This window comes from Chaetomium fimeti, assembly GCF_033439085.1.
Source record: "Chaetomium fimeti strain CBS 168.71 chromosome Unknown B0H64scaffold_3, whole genome shotgun sequence".
Lineage (NCBI taxonomy): Eukaryota > Fungi > Ascomycota > Sordariomycetes > Sordariales > Chaetomiaceae > Chaetomium > Chaetomium fimeti.
Window position 1 is genome coordinate 136,112 of NW_026944331.1, and position 17,223 is coordinate 153,334.

General features: G+C 48.3%; 4 protein-coding genes across 4 annotated transcripts; all 4 read left to right on the forward strand.

Annotated features, from left to right (window-relative positions):
* The first annotated feature begins 6,716 nt into the window (after window positions 1–6,716).
* Window positions 6,717–9,062, forward strand: B0H64DRAFT_105649 (uncharacterized protein). The gene is made up of 4 exons (XM_062797717.1): window positions 6,717–7,661; window positions 7,717–8,019; window positions 8,079–8,416; window positions 8,471–9,062. Exons 1-4 carry the CDS (start codon window positions 6,894–6,896, stop codon window positions 8,961–8,963), a joined length of 1,902 nt encoding a protein of 633 aa, XP_062660125.1. The 5' UTR covers window positions 6,717–6,893; the 3' UTR covers window positions 8,964–9,062.
* Window positions 9,063–9,759: 697 nt separating this feature from the next.
* Window positions 9,760–11,079, forward strand: B0H64DRAFT_415966 (uncharacterized protein; the record flags this gene model as incomplete). The annotated part of the gene is made up of 4 exons (XM_062805132.1): window positions 9,760–9,941; window positions 10,087–10,605; window positions 10,694–10,758; window positions 10,823–11,079. 4 exons carry the CDS (start codon window positions 9,760–9,762, stop codon window positions 11,077–11,079), a joined length of 1,023 nt encoding a protein of 340 aa, XP_062660126.1.
* Window positions 11,080–11,863: 784 nt separating this feature from the next.
* Window positions 11,864–12,708, forward strand: B0H64DRAFT_389626 (uncharacterized protein). Its single transcript, XM_062803348.1, has 2 exons — window positions 11,864–12,080; window positions 12,171–12,708. Exons 1-2 carry the CDS (start codon window positions 12,043–12,045, stop codon window positions 12,607–12,609), a joined length of 477 nt encoding a protein of 158 aa, XP_062660127.1. The 5' UTR covers window positions 11,864–12,042; the 3' UTR covers window positions 12,610–12,708.
* A 1,633-nt stretch (window positions 12,709–14,341) lies between these two features.
* B0H64DRAFT_440115 (uncharacterized protein) lies at window positions 14,342–17,064 on the forward strand (the record flags this gene model as incomplete). The annotated part of the gene is made up of 2 exons (XM_062806465.1): window positions 14,342–16,131; window positions 16,188–17,064. The coding sequence occupies 2 exons, from the start codon at window positions 14,342–14,344 to the stop codon at window positions 17,062–17,064; spliced, it is 2,667 nt and encodes an 888-aa protein (XP_062660128.1).
* Window positions 17,065–17,223: the final 159 nt, after the last annotated feature.

Genomic DNA, 17,223 nt, shown 5'->3' on the forward strand with positions numbered 1-17,223 from the left:
GACCGTACGCGATATTGCTCCTATAGCCGCTAAATTTAACGATGTATTGATAGGCGATAACGATAGCTATACTTCTTCTAAAGTGGATAATAATATTGAAATACCCCTAGTAGCCGACCCTAATACTATAATGTAAGGGATTGAGTACGATGAACCTAGCGACGATAATCCTATAGATAATGTAGATGATGTGGATAATCTATTACTAATATCTAAGAGTAAACTGGATAAAGATAAGTATAAGTTTCTAATATCTATAATCCTAATTGATTTAGGTTATCTTTCTCCTCTTATATATTATATTAATTCTCGTTATTATAGTTTAAAGTAGGGTAAATAACAAATGCTAATATAATATATATAGCTATCGTTAATACTAATATCCTCCGTTATAGTGGTACTAATAATATAACTGCTTATACTATATATAATTCTATACTTAATCTAGACAATATATTCGGTACTGGTAATTATAAAGAATATATTTAGGTTAGTAGTTAACCCGAAACATTGCTTCTATTCGATAACTCCAATACCTTCGAGTTTATAATATTAGATAGGGTTACTATACTAGATATAATTACCCTAAGGGGGCCTAATAGTAAGGGCCCTAACAGTAATAATATATCTATCCTTATCCTAACCTACTAGAATAAGTCTATTAATATATTAAGCTTTGAGAAAGCCTTAGCTATATTCACCGACCTTATAGGTTTAAGCCGCTAAGATTAGGCTACTCTTTACGAAATACTATTCCTAATTTAGGATAAGGATAGCTATCTCCTACCGATAATCCAGAACCTACTATAATAATTATTTATACTTTGTAATTAAATATAGAACCGGATGCCGATAATGAATATATATGAGGCTAATATCCTACTTAATATCCTAAAACTCCTAACCCTACCTATAATGCTTAAGCCGGACAAGTATCGATATATAGAGGCTTTTCGTATATAAAACGAGGCTAGGACTGAAGCAGCTTCTACAGTTAGAACAGCTAATAGGGTTGCCTGTAATAAGGGTAAGGATAGTATCGAAGCTTAAGAGGTAGTATAGGTAGCCGATAGAGCGAAAGCCTAGCTGGAGAAGTTGAAAGGTAAGGCTGTTAAAGCCGGTAATAACCCGAACCCCGATAACCCTGATTTGCCTACCGTTACTATAAGACTTACCTTCTTCGACCCTCCTACCCTTTTTAAGAACCTAGTTATATTAGATATCGGCTAGAAGGTATATTCTAGTCTAGGGCTCTTTATTAACGAACTTTATAAACTATTTAAATTTATTGAACCCTAGAGTTCAGATTACTAGTGCTGTGGCCATCTGGGGGGCTCTACAGTACTGTAATTGAATTTGTATAGCCTGTAGCTATATACTGGTATTTTGGTTGTAGCGGTACGATTACTGGGTGGCTAGTTATCTTAGTTTGAAGAAGGTTGGTTCTTCTTTTCACAAAGTGCTGGTTTCTCCCGAATCGAGCTACCCTGCACCCGGTTATTCCCAACCGGCCTACCCTACACCTCTTAGCATCCTAAGCGACCTACCCTATACCGGTAGTTGGCTCCCAAGTAGCCTACCCTATACCGCTTAGCCCTAACCGGCTTACCCTATACCGGTTTTTAAAGTAGTAGTATAAGTAGGTCCGGGCACTTCTGGGTACGGCTACGAGCAGGTAAGCCCATTTTTAGTCAAACCTATATAAATAAGTTTTACAGGATTCAGCTTTTTACCACTAAGACTGCTAGGCCGAATTCGGCACTACACCCCGGTCGGTAGGTATATAAGAAGGAAGTAGTAAATCCAACTCTAGTAGTTAAGATAGCAAATACAGAGGCATTCCCAAAACAATAGTAGTCTACCTACTAAATTAACTACTGTTATAGGGCCTAGACCCTGTAATTACTGCTAGTAGCTAAGCAATAGTACTATACATTACTTCCTTAAAGTGCATTGTAAGCCCTGTCAGTACGTATACTATAGGGCCTCACCCACCTAAATCTCAATAAAATTGTATGCCTAGCTTTCCTCTATCTGTACTACTTCCGGTTATTTTATATATATTATTATTGATAGGGTGAAAGGGCTAGCTATCTTCCCTTCTAACTAGGTATATTATCGGTATTTTCAACCTAACTACTACTTAAGCTATAATAATATTCTTAATAATAGCGATAACATCGTTAATATCTATATTAGCTGGGTTTATTATATCGGACTTGACCGCTGGTAGTAGCTATATATGAGCAATAACTATAACGAGCTTTGCTTGTAGATCTAGGAAGTATATCGACTATATATGCCGGCCTTACTCTCGGTAGATCTAATACTACTATAAACTTCTACCGAGCTGATTCTATTAGTTGAACCCGTTTATATTACCGAGAGTAGAGTATATTCGCACCTTCAAGTTTATATCGACCGGTACTTTAAGGAAGAATACTATAACCCTAGTTAGAAGCTACTATAGTAATGAGGTAATAAAACTGTACTAGGCCCCTTTCCTAAATATAACTTACCGGCCTTCTAATATAATCGACTAGCCGATAAATACTATTTTATATATCGAATGATTATAGGGGAGGCGGTTATTCTAATCTACTATATATACTCTATTTATACCGAACTGGAACTCGAGTAGTAGGGGTATAAACACTTCGAGTATAATTGGGATTAGTAATGTAAAGGAAATCTTTATATAATTTCTTTTCTATACCTTAACTTTATCGACAGCTTCGGTATATTCAGTAATTTATACTATATATTGCTAGGTTTCTACTTTATACCGGCCGGTCTATTAGAGAAGGAGAGGATATAGCTAGGAAGTATTTTCCCTATTATTTTCGGGTTAGCCTTATATTCTAATATATATCCCCTAGCTATACTAATACTATTAAAGGCTATATATATCCAACTTCAACGATATTATTAAAGTGCTAAAGACTATAAACATCCTTGATACTGGAATAATAATAGAAATTAATAGGGAATAGGTCTAACTTTGTACGTTTCTAATATATTATATTAGCGATATACTGTAATAGGCTGAGAATTCCGGCTTTAAGGGCCTCTAGGTATATAAGTTCTATCGGTACTACTTTGTATTATTAGGCTAGAAAGCTGGTAACCCGGATATTATAATTAAATTCGATATTACTATTAACAGCCGACTTTATATCTAAATGTTAGAGATATAGAAGATGTTTGAAGCTAACTTAAGAAACGCTTCGGAATATAAGTAGTACTATTTGCAATAGAGTATAGCCGAACAGTTACCAGCCCTATATAAAATTTCCCTAACATTTAACCTAATTCTTTCAAGGCCGGTTAATACTATATACTCGGAATATAATGGTTTCAGTAACCTTATATACTTCCTACTCTAGGACAGTATTCTTACTAAGTTAGTATAAATAGAGTATACTATCTAGCTTTGCTTATACCTATTCCCCCTAGGCTAGTTACAATTAATATTACCGATCTATTATCTAGCTAGCTATAAGATGTCCAATTACACCTAATAGGTTGTGATTATCCCTATATTGTTGCTTAGCTAGCTTAAGCTAAGTTATATTAAACCCCGCTTCTTTAAAGAAGCTGAAAAAGTTACTAATAGAAACCTAGTTAATATAGTCATTGAAACAACAGCTATAATTGTAAAGTCAACCACCGTCCTTATAGGAAGTTATATATTGCTAGAGGACCGAAGGAATATAGACTAGATTATCTACTCTATATGGTTTCTCTTTAACCAATTATATATCTTTATAGTAGTTACTTCCTTTAGCTTAGGTACTGGTATATCTGCTGCTAGAATACCTAGCCTACTACCTATTGAAACTATTATAGATAATACCGATAATATAGAGTCCGGTTGATCTTTATAGTATATAAATAATACTCTATAGCCGAATATTTATAGAGGCATTCATTTTCCGGCCTTTATAGAAGAGTATATACTGCCCGTTAATTGTAATACTCTAATAGATAAGAACCTATACTAGTAAGTTAATAGGAAGTAATAATCGGTACTAGGATAGTTATTTAGTAAACTAATAATAGACAGTTATTTTAAGATATAGGTATATAAAACCAATTACTTAAATATTAAAAAGGTCCTCCTAATAAAAGTTAACTTCTAAGAAACGATCTATCTACTATTATATAATATATTTAAGTACGATAATCCAGAGCTTACTAAGGAGATAATTAACCTTTACTAGTAGTGTCCTAGCCTCTTTAACTGTATTTTATCTTATATTAACTAGAATGAACTTAAAGCTTTAAATATAGACTATAAGATTGATATCGACCAGTCAGCAGATAAAACCCACCTTTAACCATTTATAATTAATTAGGTTCTATTAAATGAGCTTACTATTCTATATCTAGCTAATAATAGTAGTTAGCTTCCTTATTATTTAGAAGATATAATAATAACTTCGATATAGTATATATATATAAAGCTCGTATATAAATATAATTATAGTAGGCTGGTATAATATCTAATATTCTTTGAGAATAAGGTAATTTAATAGTATAGGAAGTTCGGATTTACTAATAGATATATATAATACCTATATCTTATATATTATCGCTCCTTTTCTATTCTATTATAGCAACTCCTATATACTCGCTCTAAGTAGGCCGGCTAGGGATCTATTTATCCCGATTAACAGCTATAATAACGAGCTGGAGATCTAAGACTCTATCCCGGTAAGTATTGGACTAGAGCCATTCCAGCTCTTAGCAGTTGAATTACAGTATGTCCGCCGATAAGCCTGTTTAAGTAAGTAGGGGAGGAAGTTCGAAGCTAGAAAGCTATAATTGTACCAGCCGAAATACCGGCGATCCAGTCTCTCGGATATTCGATTATCAATTTCTCGACCAGTTTATTCATTTATATTACGATTTTCGAGATATATTTTCGCTTATTAATTAGCGATTAAAGCAACCGCTTTTCACCTATATATACTGATATACTGTTGAAATTTTATATATTAAACTCGAGCAATATATATTGCTATATTTACTACTAAAATCGATACCCAAATACTTAATTATAGATATCTTAATAATATATTAGATATATAGCTTAATTCTAATATAAGTAGCAACTACAGCTATTTATATAACTCCTTACTAACTTTACTTATAATATACCCCTTTTATAATTTCCTTTACCCTTTCTAAGAAGGTATCTGTTCGGCCTATTAGTATAGTAGTAGGTACTGAATAGTATATTAATAAAATCCTTTAGTATTAAGCTTTCCGCTCGTTTCTTAGTACTCCCTATAGTATAGCGATATCCTTTACTTAGTAGCGAAGTTCCTTAATCTCGGTTAATATACTATCGCTATCCCGGTCTAGTTATAAAGTTACCTATATTCTACCCTATAACTTTAGTACCTAGTAACCTAACTAATATACTAATACTTATAGAGATTCGAACAACTACTTTATATTCAGAACTAGCAACTATATTTAATTTAAGCGAGAGGGTATTAAGTTCGGCCGAATAGACTATACCTTTATACTTAATAATATAAACGGCCGGTATATTTTCATTATCTTAATACTAGTGAAACGGACTTTAATATAGTATAAGCTCCTAGATTTAAAGGTTATAGAAGAGCTTTATAATAAGGTTATTATTATTGATATAATAGCGATTAGCCCGGTATATCTATATATAGTCCGGGTTAAGGGTATTGGTATATTATAGGTAGATTAGGATATATATACCCTTTAACTAATATCTAGAGGCTAGTATATTCCTTATTCTATATTCTATATAGCCGATTTACTAACAAGTACTAAGGGTTAATCCACTATATAGATCCTACTATTAGATAATAGATTATATCGCTAAACATTATAATATATATAGAATAGATATATAATTAATAGATATATAATTAATAAATATATAATTACTTAATAGATATATAATTATTTAATAGGTATATAATTAATAGGTATATAATTATAAAATAGGTATATAACTATATAGCAGAAGCGATTATATAGTAGAATTATATAGCAGAATTATATAGCAGAATATTTAGTAGATAGCGGATATACAGTACTATAGCAATAAATTGATTTCCTTCTATACAGGTCGATATATATTTACCGAGGTTGGCCACTAGACCGGGCATTAAAACGAAGCAGTTATAGCAGGTTGCCCAGAACTTACGGGCGATAATACTTGTTTCGCTGATAACGCTTGTTGATGTGGCTAATGCTTGTTTGCAGCGCAATTATAGTGGTGGGTTTAGTCAAAGTTTTTGGCTCAGAGCTTATAGCGTCCAACAAGCGCTGTGACCCCCTACAGGACCCCGCTGCAGTAGGTAGCCCCCCCCCCCAAGACCGGCCAATCTCGAACTCAGTCGGTCTCATCCATAAAATGCACAGCAACAAAGCTGGGACATTGTGGGCCTCGATAATGTCACTCACAACAAACTTCCCCGGCCAGACGTTTTACGAGGACCTGCATCTGCAAATTCCGGGGTACAGTAGCGTGTCCACCGTTTAAGCATTGTGTTGGTTGTCAGGACGAAGGAGGAGGACAAGGGTTGGGTAACCTGCACAAATTACCCCTGCTTCGGTCGTTTCTTGTGCCTCGGTATCTTTCCCTTCCCCTCATTCCCCAACTCGCCGAGACAACGGCAACATCCAATTGTTTCCTAATGCGGAATTTACCCTTGCAGGGCTGAGACAACATCACGGCTCTTCCACCATTCACGGGACGATGTGAGAGAGCTTGAATAAGTCTTCATGACAATCCATCCTTAGACCAGCCAGTCCCTGAACATTTATTTCACTTGGACTTTCGAAGAGCCCCCAAAGGTAACCTTAACTACCTAGCAGGAGGCTGGCTAACACGCATCATGGTCCCCGTCCCCGCCGCAGCCGCCGCCGCCGGCGCCCTCGCCGGGGCCGCCTACCTCAACGCGCGCTTCTCGCTGGCGCACGACCTGCTCTTCTTCCGCATCTTCGGCTCCGCCCTGTTTGGCCTCTTCCGCGCGGGGCGCGCCGGCAGGCTCAACGTCTTCTACGTGCTCGAGGCGCAGGCGCGCGGCGACAAGGCGACGGCCGCCAAACCGTTCGTCCTCTTCGAGGGCCGCGCCGTCACCTACGCCGAGGCGTACGACACGGTCCTGCGCTATGGTGCCTGGCTGCGCGAGCGCCGCGGCGTGCGAGCCGGCGATGTCGTCGCTCTTGACTACCAGAATTCTGAGACGTTTGTTTTTCTGTGGTTTGCCCTGTGGGCTATCGGTGCGAAGCCCGCGTTTATCAACCACCACCTGCAGGGCACCGCGCTGGCGCACTGTCTCCGGGAGTCGACGGCCAGGTTGGCGCTTGTCGATCCGCGCGTCGCTGAGAGTGTGTCGGACGAGGTCCGCCGGGAGCTCTCCGGTATGGAGTTTGCCGTGTTCACGCCCGAGCTCGAAGCGGAAGCGCAGAGGCAGGAGCCGGTGCGGTATCCGGATGCCGAGAGGACGGAAAAGGAGCCGACCGATATGGCCATGTTGATTTACACGTCTGGGACGACGGGTATGCCGAAGCCCGCCGTGATTTCGTGGGCGAAGGTCTATATGGCCGCCAATATGTCGGCAAAGGGAACGGGCTCAACGCCGAGCGATGTGTTTTATACGGTATGGTTGTCTGGGACTGGCACGAGACGGGATGGTATCTGACCCCGACGCACAGTGTATGCCTCTTTACCACAGCGCCGGCTCTTGTCTCGCGGTGTGTAGCGCGCTGTTTCTTAGGGCCACCGCCGCCATCGGTCGTCGCTTTTCCACCAAGACCTTCTGGAAGGAGGTGCGTGAGACGAAGTCGACCGTCATCCAGTACGTGGGTGAAACGTGTCGTTATCTGACGGTTGCGCCCCCTGAAATCGACCCGGTCACGGGCGAGAATCTCGACAAGAAGCACTGCGTACGCGCGGCCATGGGCAACGGTCTCCGCCCAGACGTGTGGGATCGATTCAAGGAGCGGTTCGGCATTGATGTAAGTCGTCACTTGCTCTGTGTGGAGAACTTGGATGGCAGGCTAACGTTCTGCTGCAGACCATCTATGAAATTTATGCTGCTACCGAAGGCGCCGCCGGCCTTTGGAACCCCTCCCGTAACTCCTTTGCAAAGGGAGCCATTGGCCGGTTCGGTCTCGTTTCAGGGGCTTTATCCAGCCTGCGGACGACGCTCGTTGAGGTGGACAATGAGACTGAGCTTCCATGGCGAGATCCCAAGACGGGTTTCTGCAAACGCGCCAAAACTGGCGAAGCTGGTGAGTTCATTGTCGGGTTGCCTGCGGACGACATCAAAAAAAGGTTCCAGGGGTATTATGGAAATACAGAGGCGACGAATGCCAAGATCATGCGTGATGTGTTCAAGAAAGGGGATGCTTGGTGAGAACCCTTCTCAGCGTCTTTAGGGTATGGTGTGGCTAATAGAATATCCAGGTTCCGCTCAGGCGATGTACTCCGATGGGACAGCGATGGGCGAGTCTACTTCCACGACCGTATCGGCGACACGTTCCGTTGGAAAAGCGAGAACGTCTCCACCGCCGAAGTTGCCCAGGTTCTGGGCTTGCATCCCGCTGTCCAAGAAGCCAACGTCTATGGCGTGCAGCTGCCGCATCACGACGGCCGAGCGGGGTGTGTGGCAATTGTGTTGGACACCCCACAGGCTAACGCACGGGTGCTGGCTAGTTTGGCTTCGCATGCAAGGGAGAAGTTGCCGCGGTATGCGGTACCATTGTTTGTACGCCTGGTCAAGGAGGTGGGCGCGCAGACGACGGGAACGAACAAACAGCAGAAGCATGTCTTGCGCCAGCAAGGTGTTGACCCCTCCAAGGCCGAAGACGATGCCTTGTTTTGGTTGAAGGGGGGGACATATGTCCCGTTCCGTCTAACGGACTGGAAGGCACTTGAACAAGGCGCCGTTAAATTGTAATCGGGCTGCTTTGAAGTAGGATAAGCATTGACTTTTGTAGTATATTTGGTTCATCTCCGGCCTTAGACGCTTGAAATAATGATAGTCCAGTGCCAATTGCTGTTTTCTGAACAGACACCATTAGCTGTGCCCGGTCTGTATGATCGACCTACCATACCTGATGCATGTCGGTGATCCTGACCGGCTCTGGCATTCCGCCGCCATGTGATCGTTAAAGGGTCAGTGTCAGTGCACACTCGAACGCTCGATCTCGCTCAGAACCTTCTTTTAGGGTCATGGGAATCCGGGCGCGGGTTTGGCCCTGTTCCACCTGAGGTCTCAGGGCCTTCGTTGGCCAATTCCAATACTCAACAGCCCGTTTCACAATCACAGACGCTGTCAAGCTGACTCTCACTGCGTGTAAAGCCCTTGTTGTGTACCCTTCGGCATTGCTTTCTATTCCTGGCGTTCGTTCATGGCACTTGCTCCCGGGTTGGATCAAGTACCCGAACGGGTAGAGGCGTTTCAGGTACTCCCGGATCGACGCGTATCTTTTTGACGCCCTCCCAATTGCCGGGCTCTTTATCGGGGTATTTCATGCCCATTTAAGGCCTCGTGTTGTCGCAGTTGGGATTGACTTGTGTTCGGCCTTGCAGCACGCCAGAGACGACTCTGCCATTACTCCCTCGTCGCCCGTTACGCAAGTCTATGCTGGGAAGAACCCCTTAACCAGGCAATTTCTTAAATATTCAATTGGCATATTACACCAAGCTTGACATACTGATGTTCGGATATACGATCTTAGGAGGAAACCACCATGAACTCCTCCTTTCCTACGGGATCATTATCCAATGACCTGAATAACGGCCAAGGAGCAGCAAATGCTACGTTTCCTGGCTTCTTCCATGGAGAAGCACGGCTTGATGACCTCGGACCAACAACGAGAATTTCAGTATGGTTGCTTCTAGGGGCGGGGTTTGTGTTCCTGCTCTTGCGCCTGTACTGCAAGATCGTTAGACATCGGACGCTGCATGCTGACGACTGCTTCCTCATAGCAGCTTGGGTGGGCGCCCCTGAGTCTTTGGTATTGAGAAGCGAAAAGGCTGACTGTTTGATGCTGGGCTTAGCTGGCTTTACTCGGTAGCGCAATTTGCAACAACATAGCCATTAACCTAGGATATGGCAAGCATGTGTGGCAGATACACTTTCAGAATCTGAACGACATGTACCTGGTTGGGCAAGTCACTATTACTTTAACAATTTGTGCCGCAGCGTGGAGCAAGACTTCTTTCGGCATCACGCTATTGATGATCTCGGACGGGATTCACGGCAAAACGCGAGTCTTTATCTGGTTCGCCTTGGTGTCCATGAACCTGCTCCTGGGCACCACTGCCATGTTATTTTGGGTGGGATGCACGCCATTGGAGAAGGCATGGCATCCGTTCATCAGGGGGACCTGCTGGAGCCCCAATGTCCTGATAACGTACAATGTCTTCACCAGCGGTGAGTACCTAGACTTTTGGCCCCTATTTTGCATGGCGGAAGAGGACACTAATGAATCGATATCATATTGCAGCATACTCTGGGGTTATGGACCTGGTCCTTGCCATCATCCCGTGGGGGATTATCATGAGTCTTCACATGCACACCAAGGAGAAGATTGGTGTTGCGTTGGCAATGAGCATGGGCGTGTTGTAAGCAACTTCGGTCCCGAAGACAAACCCGCATTTTCCTAACTTCGTCAACAACAGTGCCGCCGCGTCGGCGTTCATCAAATGCTCCTCTCTCCCCGAGCTCGGAGGGCGGGATTTCCCCCGTGAGTGCAACTTTCGTATCCTTCCCACTGAAGCGTATGCTCGGGCAGGCTAACCGGGTACCAGACGATGGGGTGACGTTGGTTATTTGGGGCAGCGCCGAAGCTGCTGTCACCATCATGGCGGCATCGGTACCAATGCTGCGCATGTTGGTCCATGGTACCAAAGCGTCAGGGAGGGAGAGTCGCACTCGGACTAGCGAAAATAGATCACGAAGGACATACAACACAACAGGGTCGTCCAGAAGGGTCTATTACTACAACAAGCCCAGACGGGATCTTGTGACAATGACTGGTTCGACGTGGACTGGGAGAAGCCGCTGACTGGCAAGAGTGGACATGGACAATCAGAAGGAGGGGGGTGGCGTTCGGCAGATACAACGGCGATGGGGGCTCAGGGGGTAGACCGGAGTTCGGTGGTTGTTTTCATCCCCATGACGGTACATAATCGGCTGGTGAACCTTTTCGGGAGGCTGCGGTGAAGTCAGGAATGTGTCAGCGACACAATTATTGATCTGAGAATGCAAACTGCTGGTCCAAGCCCGTTGAAGATGCCGAAGAGCACGCACGCCCTGACCGAGTTTCCCGGTCGTCCTTCTTCTTCTGCGCCAAGCTCATAACACGGGAAGAGTTTGTCGGGCCCTTCCGTGGCTGAACCGTGGATGGGTTAGCGTTGGCATGTCCGACGATATTTATAGCCTGTTGTTGATTAATTAAAGAGTAAGTTCCGGGGAACTGGACGAGTTCAATTCACCCGCCAAATTGAATGGTACGCCATTCAAGGGGTCGCTGCGACCTAAATAACCCTGCATCATGTAGAAGACTGAAGATAGCAACATGCCATTGGTTTCCCTTGAAATCGAATTGCGATCTGGACCGGAAAGGCATGCCCAAACTCTGCATGGTCCCAGGAACCAGGACAAGCGGAAGCCCCTCAATAATCCTGGACTATCGATCCTGAAGAGCGGTTTCGGTTCAGCTGGGGGTCGCACGCCCAAATGCAGATGCTCCGTGATAGATAACTCAATATACAGAGTGGCACTTGGACACGAATGCCAAGGTCGCCGCCGAAAGGCTGACTGGAGTTGGTAAATCCGGGGTAGTCGGGGATAGGGGACTCTGGGTCTGGGGGAGGATAAAAGACCTCGGAGTTCCGCGATATCCTCGCCCCGATGAGAGCCGAATCAACCTCCCGCTGAAGATCAAGCATCATTGCCTACTGCCAGCCGTCTTTGACTCTGTGCCTATTACCCGCCACCGTCAGAAACACAATCCGAACTCTTCAAGATGCTGTCGCAAGTTGTCATCGCCCTCACCCTGGCCAGGTATGACTTCATTTCCCCTCGCGGCCTGGCCCATTCACAGGCAAGACATGCGCATACATAAGCAGGGGCTAACAGGGCCTTTGGTGACAGCTCCGTGCTTGGCCAAGTCACTCTCCAGCCGTCCACCATCCGGACGGGCCGGCCGGGACTCCCCACCATCACGGTGACGGCCACGGAAACGGAAACAGAGACGGAGACGGAGACCCTGACCAAGACGGAGAGCTACATCAGCGAGACGACCATCACGTCAACGGTCGTGAGCACCAGCGTCAAGACCACGACCGACACGGTCAGCGTGACGAGCACCGTCACCAAGCCGTGCGTGACCTGCCCGACCTTGACCCGTACCGCGACCGCCTGCCGATCCTGCTTCGTGCCGCAGTGCACCACCACTGAGGTGGTGACACGGCCGTGCGGATGCGACGGGGCGCTGCCCACCGCCACGGTATCCTTCCCGTGCAGCGACCCCGACTCGTGCAACAAGATTGGCTGCACAACGGTGTACGATGTTAAGACGGCCGGTTGCTAAAGGAGGGGGAGCTGTCAGCAGAGATGGGACCAGATGGTGGAGCCTAAAAGCATGGCACGAGTGCAGCGATTGGGAAAGGACCGCTTGGATGGGTGGGGGGGGAGGGAGTTTGACAGCGTTCGGACGGTTCAGGGGCCAGGCTCTCAGGGCTTCTCAGGGAGAGACACGTCGGTCACAATGCCGAGCTGCCGGGTTTATCTAGAACAGAGCTGTATCCGCATGTTCATGGAAACGAAGAACAGTCAGAAGAGCCCTCGTCCAATATCGATTGGGTGCATAGTGTGGACTTGGTATGCAGGTGCGTGTCTAACGTGAGATTGATGGGATGAAAATCCTCTCTTTTTATCCGTACGCAGTCAAATCGTAGTGGCCTCCGCCGCCGTCCCACATCGCCTTATTTTGTCAGGGTTGTATTTGTGGTTCTTCCAGTAATAGTCCATGCAACTCTGTTATTGCCGAGTGAGATCGGTCTTCTTGGCCCTCGTCGAGCTCCTGGACACTCGTTCCTTTGAGCGTGTAAGGCGTCGGTTCGTGGATGGGAACTAGCGAACCTCGGATTGGAAGGCGGGTGGATGATCCTCGATCCTCAACCTCAACCAAGCCTTGCTGGTCCTGCCTGACATAATCTGGAATTCGTGAGTTGTGAGGACTGGTGAGCACAGAATACGGGTTTGGTCTGTTCTTTATTTGCCAAGGTCAGTCAAGCCTCCTCGTGCCAAGTGACTCGAGGGCACTGCCCAGGGGATAGCCACAACAAGTCACAAGATATTGCCCAAATACGGAACTTGATCCCGGCTGCCTGTCTACGGCACCGCCACAATTTTACTGGTCAGTCATACATACTGTGCATCCAGTAGTGCCATGTGGAAGCCGTGGAGAAGGGCAGGGCTGCAGGTGAGATATGCACGTCCTGGGAACGGAGGATGCACGAATCACGGGCACTGCAGCCATCTCTCGTGTGTCCAAACCAAGCCCAAAATAGCCGCTATTTCAGGGGTCTTGGGACAGGCCGCATGTGTTTCTATCAACGGCTCATCCCAGAGCCGCTCCGGCGGGACTCCCGCCAACCAACGGTTCCCCGGCTTTTGGCCGCTGTGAAACCACAAGCCGAACCCCTTACCCTCCCGGTTTCACGACCGGGGCAGAAGAACAGAAAAGCTGCATGGACCATGTTATCGATGTCAAGAACTCCCGTCCCACCATTCTAGAACCCAAGCCACCTTTCCCACTTCCTTACATACATTTGACTCGAGATCTCCCACCGCAGGCTCCAGCCGCACGCCAATCACACTGCCTTCACCACTCACACGATCATCTTGGCTCCAAACGCCGACGGCTCACAGGAGTCACAGCCCACGTTAGGCAGCGGTAACACGTGTTTAAGTGTTTATTGATTATTGATAAAAAGTGAGTCGCCTTGCTGGGTTCGTCCTCGTGTTCTTTATTTTGGGACACCTCATCCCGTCCCCTGTTTCCTGTTTCATGTTCCTACTCTTCGAGCTTTGGGCCTTCTAGACCCAGTTTGACTAGAAACGACCAACATTTTTTCCATCTGTTCTTTTGTTGTTTCCTTACCCTCCTCAACATGCCCAGCAGGCTGTCTCCCAAGTCACTGACTGGGTCACCAGACCCCCAGAAAACAGGATCTCCTCCATCAGGCTCCCCTCCTGAGCCGCGGGGCGTGCCGTTCTTCGCACCTCTGAAGAAACAAAAGTCACCCAAAACCACCATAATGCCGAGCAGCGAGAAGCGCTCCGTATCCGGGGCCTTCCGCGGGTTTCGCCGGCACAGCGACAAGGGACCCCCGGCGACATCACCCCCCATGCCGACGGTGGCAGCCACCCCGGCAACCCCCGACCTCAGCAACTCCCTAGATACCATCTGCTTTCCCAAAGTATACGAGGAAGCATGGGGCGGGCTAGAGGTCAACCGAACCGAGTTGGAGCGGGCGCGCATCTTCCTTCTGCGCATGGCCGTCATGGTCATCGACGGGCAGGCCAAGGCGGCCGAGTTGCGCGCCATCGTGGGCGACGAGACCAACCGCACCGTCCCCGGGATCGCGTGGGCCATCCAGATGCGCATCTACGGCAACCGCCACGCCGACTTCGCCGCCACCCCGCTGCTGCAGGCAGTCCGCTTCATGCTGATCAAGGCCCGCGTCCCCCAGAGCGGCTTCACCGACCGGTCCCGGGCCGTGCTCGACTTCTTCTTCGACCCAACCCTACACCGCGACGTCGAGCCCGCCCCACCGGGCGAGATGGTCCGCTACCCGTACCCGTCCGGCCGCCTCCGCGTGTGCATCGTCGGCGGCGGGCCCACCGGCCTGGCCTCGGCCATCTCGCTCGCCGAAAAGGGCCAGGGCAAGGTCGAAGTCCACGTCTGGGAGCGCCGCTGGGTCGTCACCGAGACGGGCACCGTCGACTACCCGCCCACCGCGCGCCGCCGCGACCAGGTCGTCACCCTGCAGGACTCCGTCACCACCCTGCTCAGCGCCCGCTCCTTCGAGGCCCTGTTCGAGGGCCACCCGGAGCGCGTGTGGCCCGGCTCGGCCAACATCCAGATCCGCAAGGTCGAGGACCGCCTGCTGAGCCGCTGCCAGACCGACGAGTTCCACGGCCTCATTCACCTGCACGCCGAGGGCGTCACCAGGGAGGAGCTGGCCGCCGGCAAGTGCGGCGACTTCCATGTGCTGCTCGGCACCGATGGCGCCGCGTCGTGGGTGCGCAGGAACTACTTCCGCGGCTATGAAAAGGAGCGCGGGAAGAGCTACGCGCTCGGCCTAGCGTTTGACCGTGGTTCCAAGGGCGGCCTGCCCTGGACACAGCCGCTCAACATGTTCTTGACTCTCGGTCAGACGCGCTACCTGCTGAATGCCAGCGACTTTGACGGGAAGGGCTACCTCAACATGCAGCTGACCGAGGAGGAGTGGGATAAGATGGTCGGAGTCGATGGGAAGCCTATCCACTTTGGCAGCCCGGCTTGTTTCCGTCGCCCCGATGGTAGTATCCCGCCAGGGTTCGAACCCGGTCGCGTCTTTGCGCCATCCGAGGATCGGAATTCGCCCCTCTGGAAGTCCATCGAGGACGGGCTGAAGCTGTTTGGTTTCAAGGAAGAGGAGGTTATCAACTTGGTACGCATCCCCATCGTGGTCCAGGCAGTGCGGGAGGGTGTGCAGCCCCTGCCCCTCGAGGACTCTCGCTTTGTTGCTCGCCCGCACGCTCTTGTGGCTGTGGCCGGTGACGCCGCCATGACTGTGCACTTTTGGCCCGGCCGTGGCCTGAACAGCGGTATCAAGGCCGGTCTTGCCCTGGGTGACGAGATCTGCCACGCCCTCAAGAGTGGCAAGTTTGCGGGTCTCCAGATCAGCGCTATGAAGGAGTACAACGACTTCATCATGAAGTTGCAGGGCCGTGAGCACGACAAGCGCAGCATCCCAATCTTGAACCAGTCCGGGTCACCCGAGATGCTGGGTTGGCTGTTGAAGAAGGCACAAGCTGTGCCAGACGAAGTTGCTATCGAATGGTGAGTCCCCCTATCGAGCTACGAACGGAATAAAACATCAACTAACATGTTCACAGGTTGGTGGGTGCAATGACACAGATTTGCGACCGTCTAGAGCTCCGTGACGATTGGTATTTCCCGCACGAATCCAACATCGAGGCCCAGATCCGTATCATCCTGCGCCAACTCAATAGCCTAACTCTGCGAGAAATGGCCGTTAGCTTCCCGTGGCCTACCCGCGAGATGGCCGGCGCCGAGGTCTTGCCCATCCGCTCCATGCGCCCCGAAGAGAAGCGCAAGTGGCTCCAGAACCTTTGGAGCCTGGTGAGAGATGAGAAGAGCAAAGACTCAGCCCGTGGCCGGGGGCGATCGACATCCGCCTCCAACGCGAGATTCGAGGCACCCCGGTTCCGGTCCAAGTCGCCTCTCGCCCCCCGCAGCGAGAGCCCCAGGCCAGAGACGCCACCACCGGCTTTTGCTGGCCCCGTCCCCCAGGTGCCCCCCATCGCACCCGTCACTCAAATGGAGACCCTCAGCCTCAACGGGGTTGCAAGGAACCGATCTCTGTCCCCGTCTCCGGGCTCGCTCCGGCGGAGCAACGCGACCAACGCGACCAGGCGCTCGTCTCAGTCCGGACTGACTCCGGGCGCGGCCGCCATTCCTCCCCATGTTGTTGGACCCGAGCGCCCCCGACGGTTTAGCCACTCGCGCACGCTAACTGTGCCGACGGCTGGGGCGGACGGGAGCCTAAACTACTCGTATTTGAGTGATGGCGAGGATTACATGAGCAGCGGCGATGAGAGGAACCCACGGTCCATTCCGTCGACGCCGGGCTCCTCACCGCCGAGCAGGGGGGATGGTGGCTTGACGAGGTTGCTGAGTGTTAGGAAGCCGAATGACTCGTTCTTGGCTGATGCTATGTCGTTGGCGCTGTTCCGTGTCAACGAGGATTGATTAATGAGGACAAATGGCGTTTGGGGTTTTGTTTTCAAGGGAGTAATAGGGGTAATGTGCGGGCAGCATGACATGGGCCATTTGGCGGTTATGACATTTATACAGACCGAGTTTGTAGAGCGAGTTAGAAGGCACGTTCATAGAATAGAACTCCGATCT

What these genes read in the sequence shown, in the direction of transcription:
- B0H64DRAFT_105649 (XM_062797717.1), top strand. Translation starts at nt 6,894, where the DNA reads ATGGTCCCCGTCCCCGCCGCAGCCGCCGCCGCCGGCGCCCTCGCCGGG. An exon ending in CGAGCGATGTGTTTTATACG is followed by an intron (nt 7,662 to 7,716) that starts GTATGGTTGTCT and finishes CCCGACGCACAG; the next exon opens with TGTATGCCTCTTTACCACAG. An exon ending in TTCAAGAAAGGGGATGCTTG is followed by an intron (nt 8,417 to 8,470) that starts GTGAGAACCCTT and finishes TAGAATATCCAG; the next exon opens with GTTCCGCTCAGGCGATGTAC.
- B0H64DRAFT_389626 (XM_062803348.1), top strand. Translation starts at nt 12,043, where the DNA reads ATGCTGTCGCAAGTTGTCATCGCCCTCACCCTGGCCAG. An exon ending in ATCGCCCTCACCCTGGCCAG is followed by an intron (nt 12,081 to 12,170) that starts GTATGACTTCAT and finishes CTTTGGTGACAG; the next exon opens with CTCCGTGCTTGGCCAAGTCA.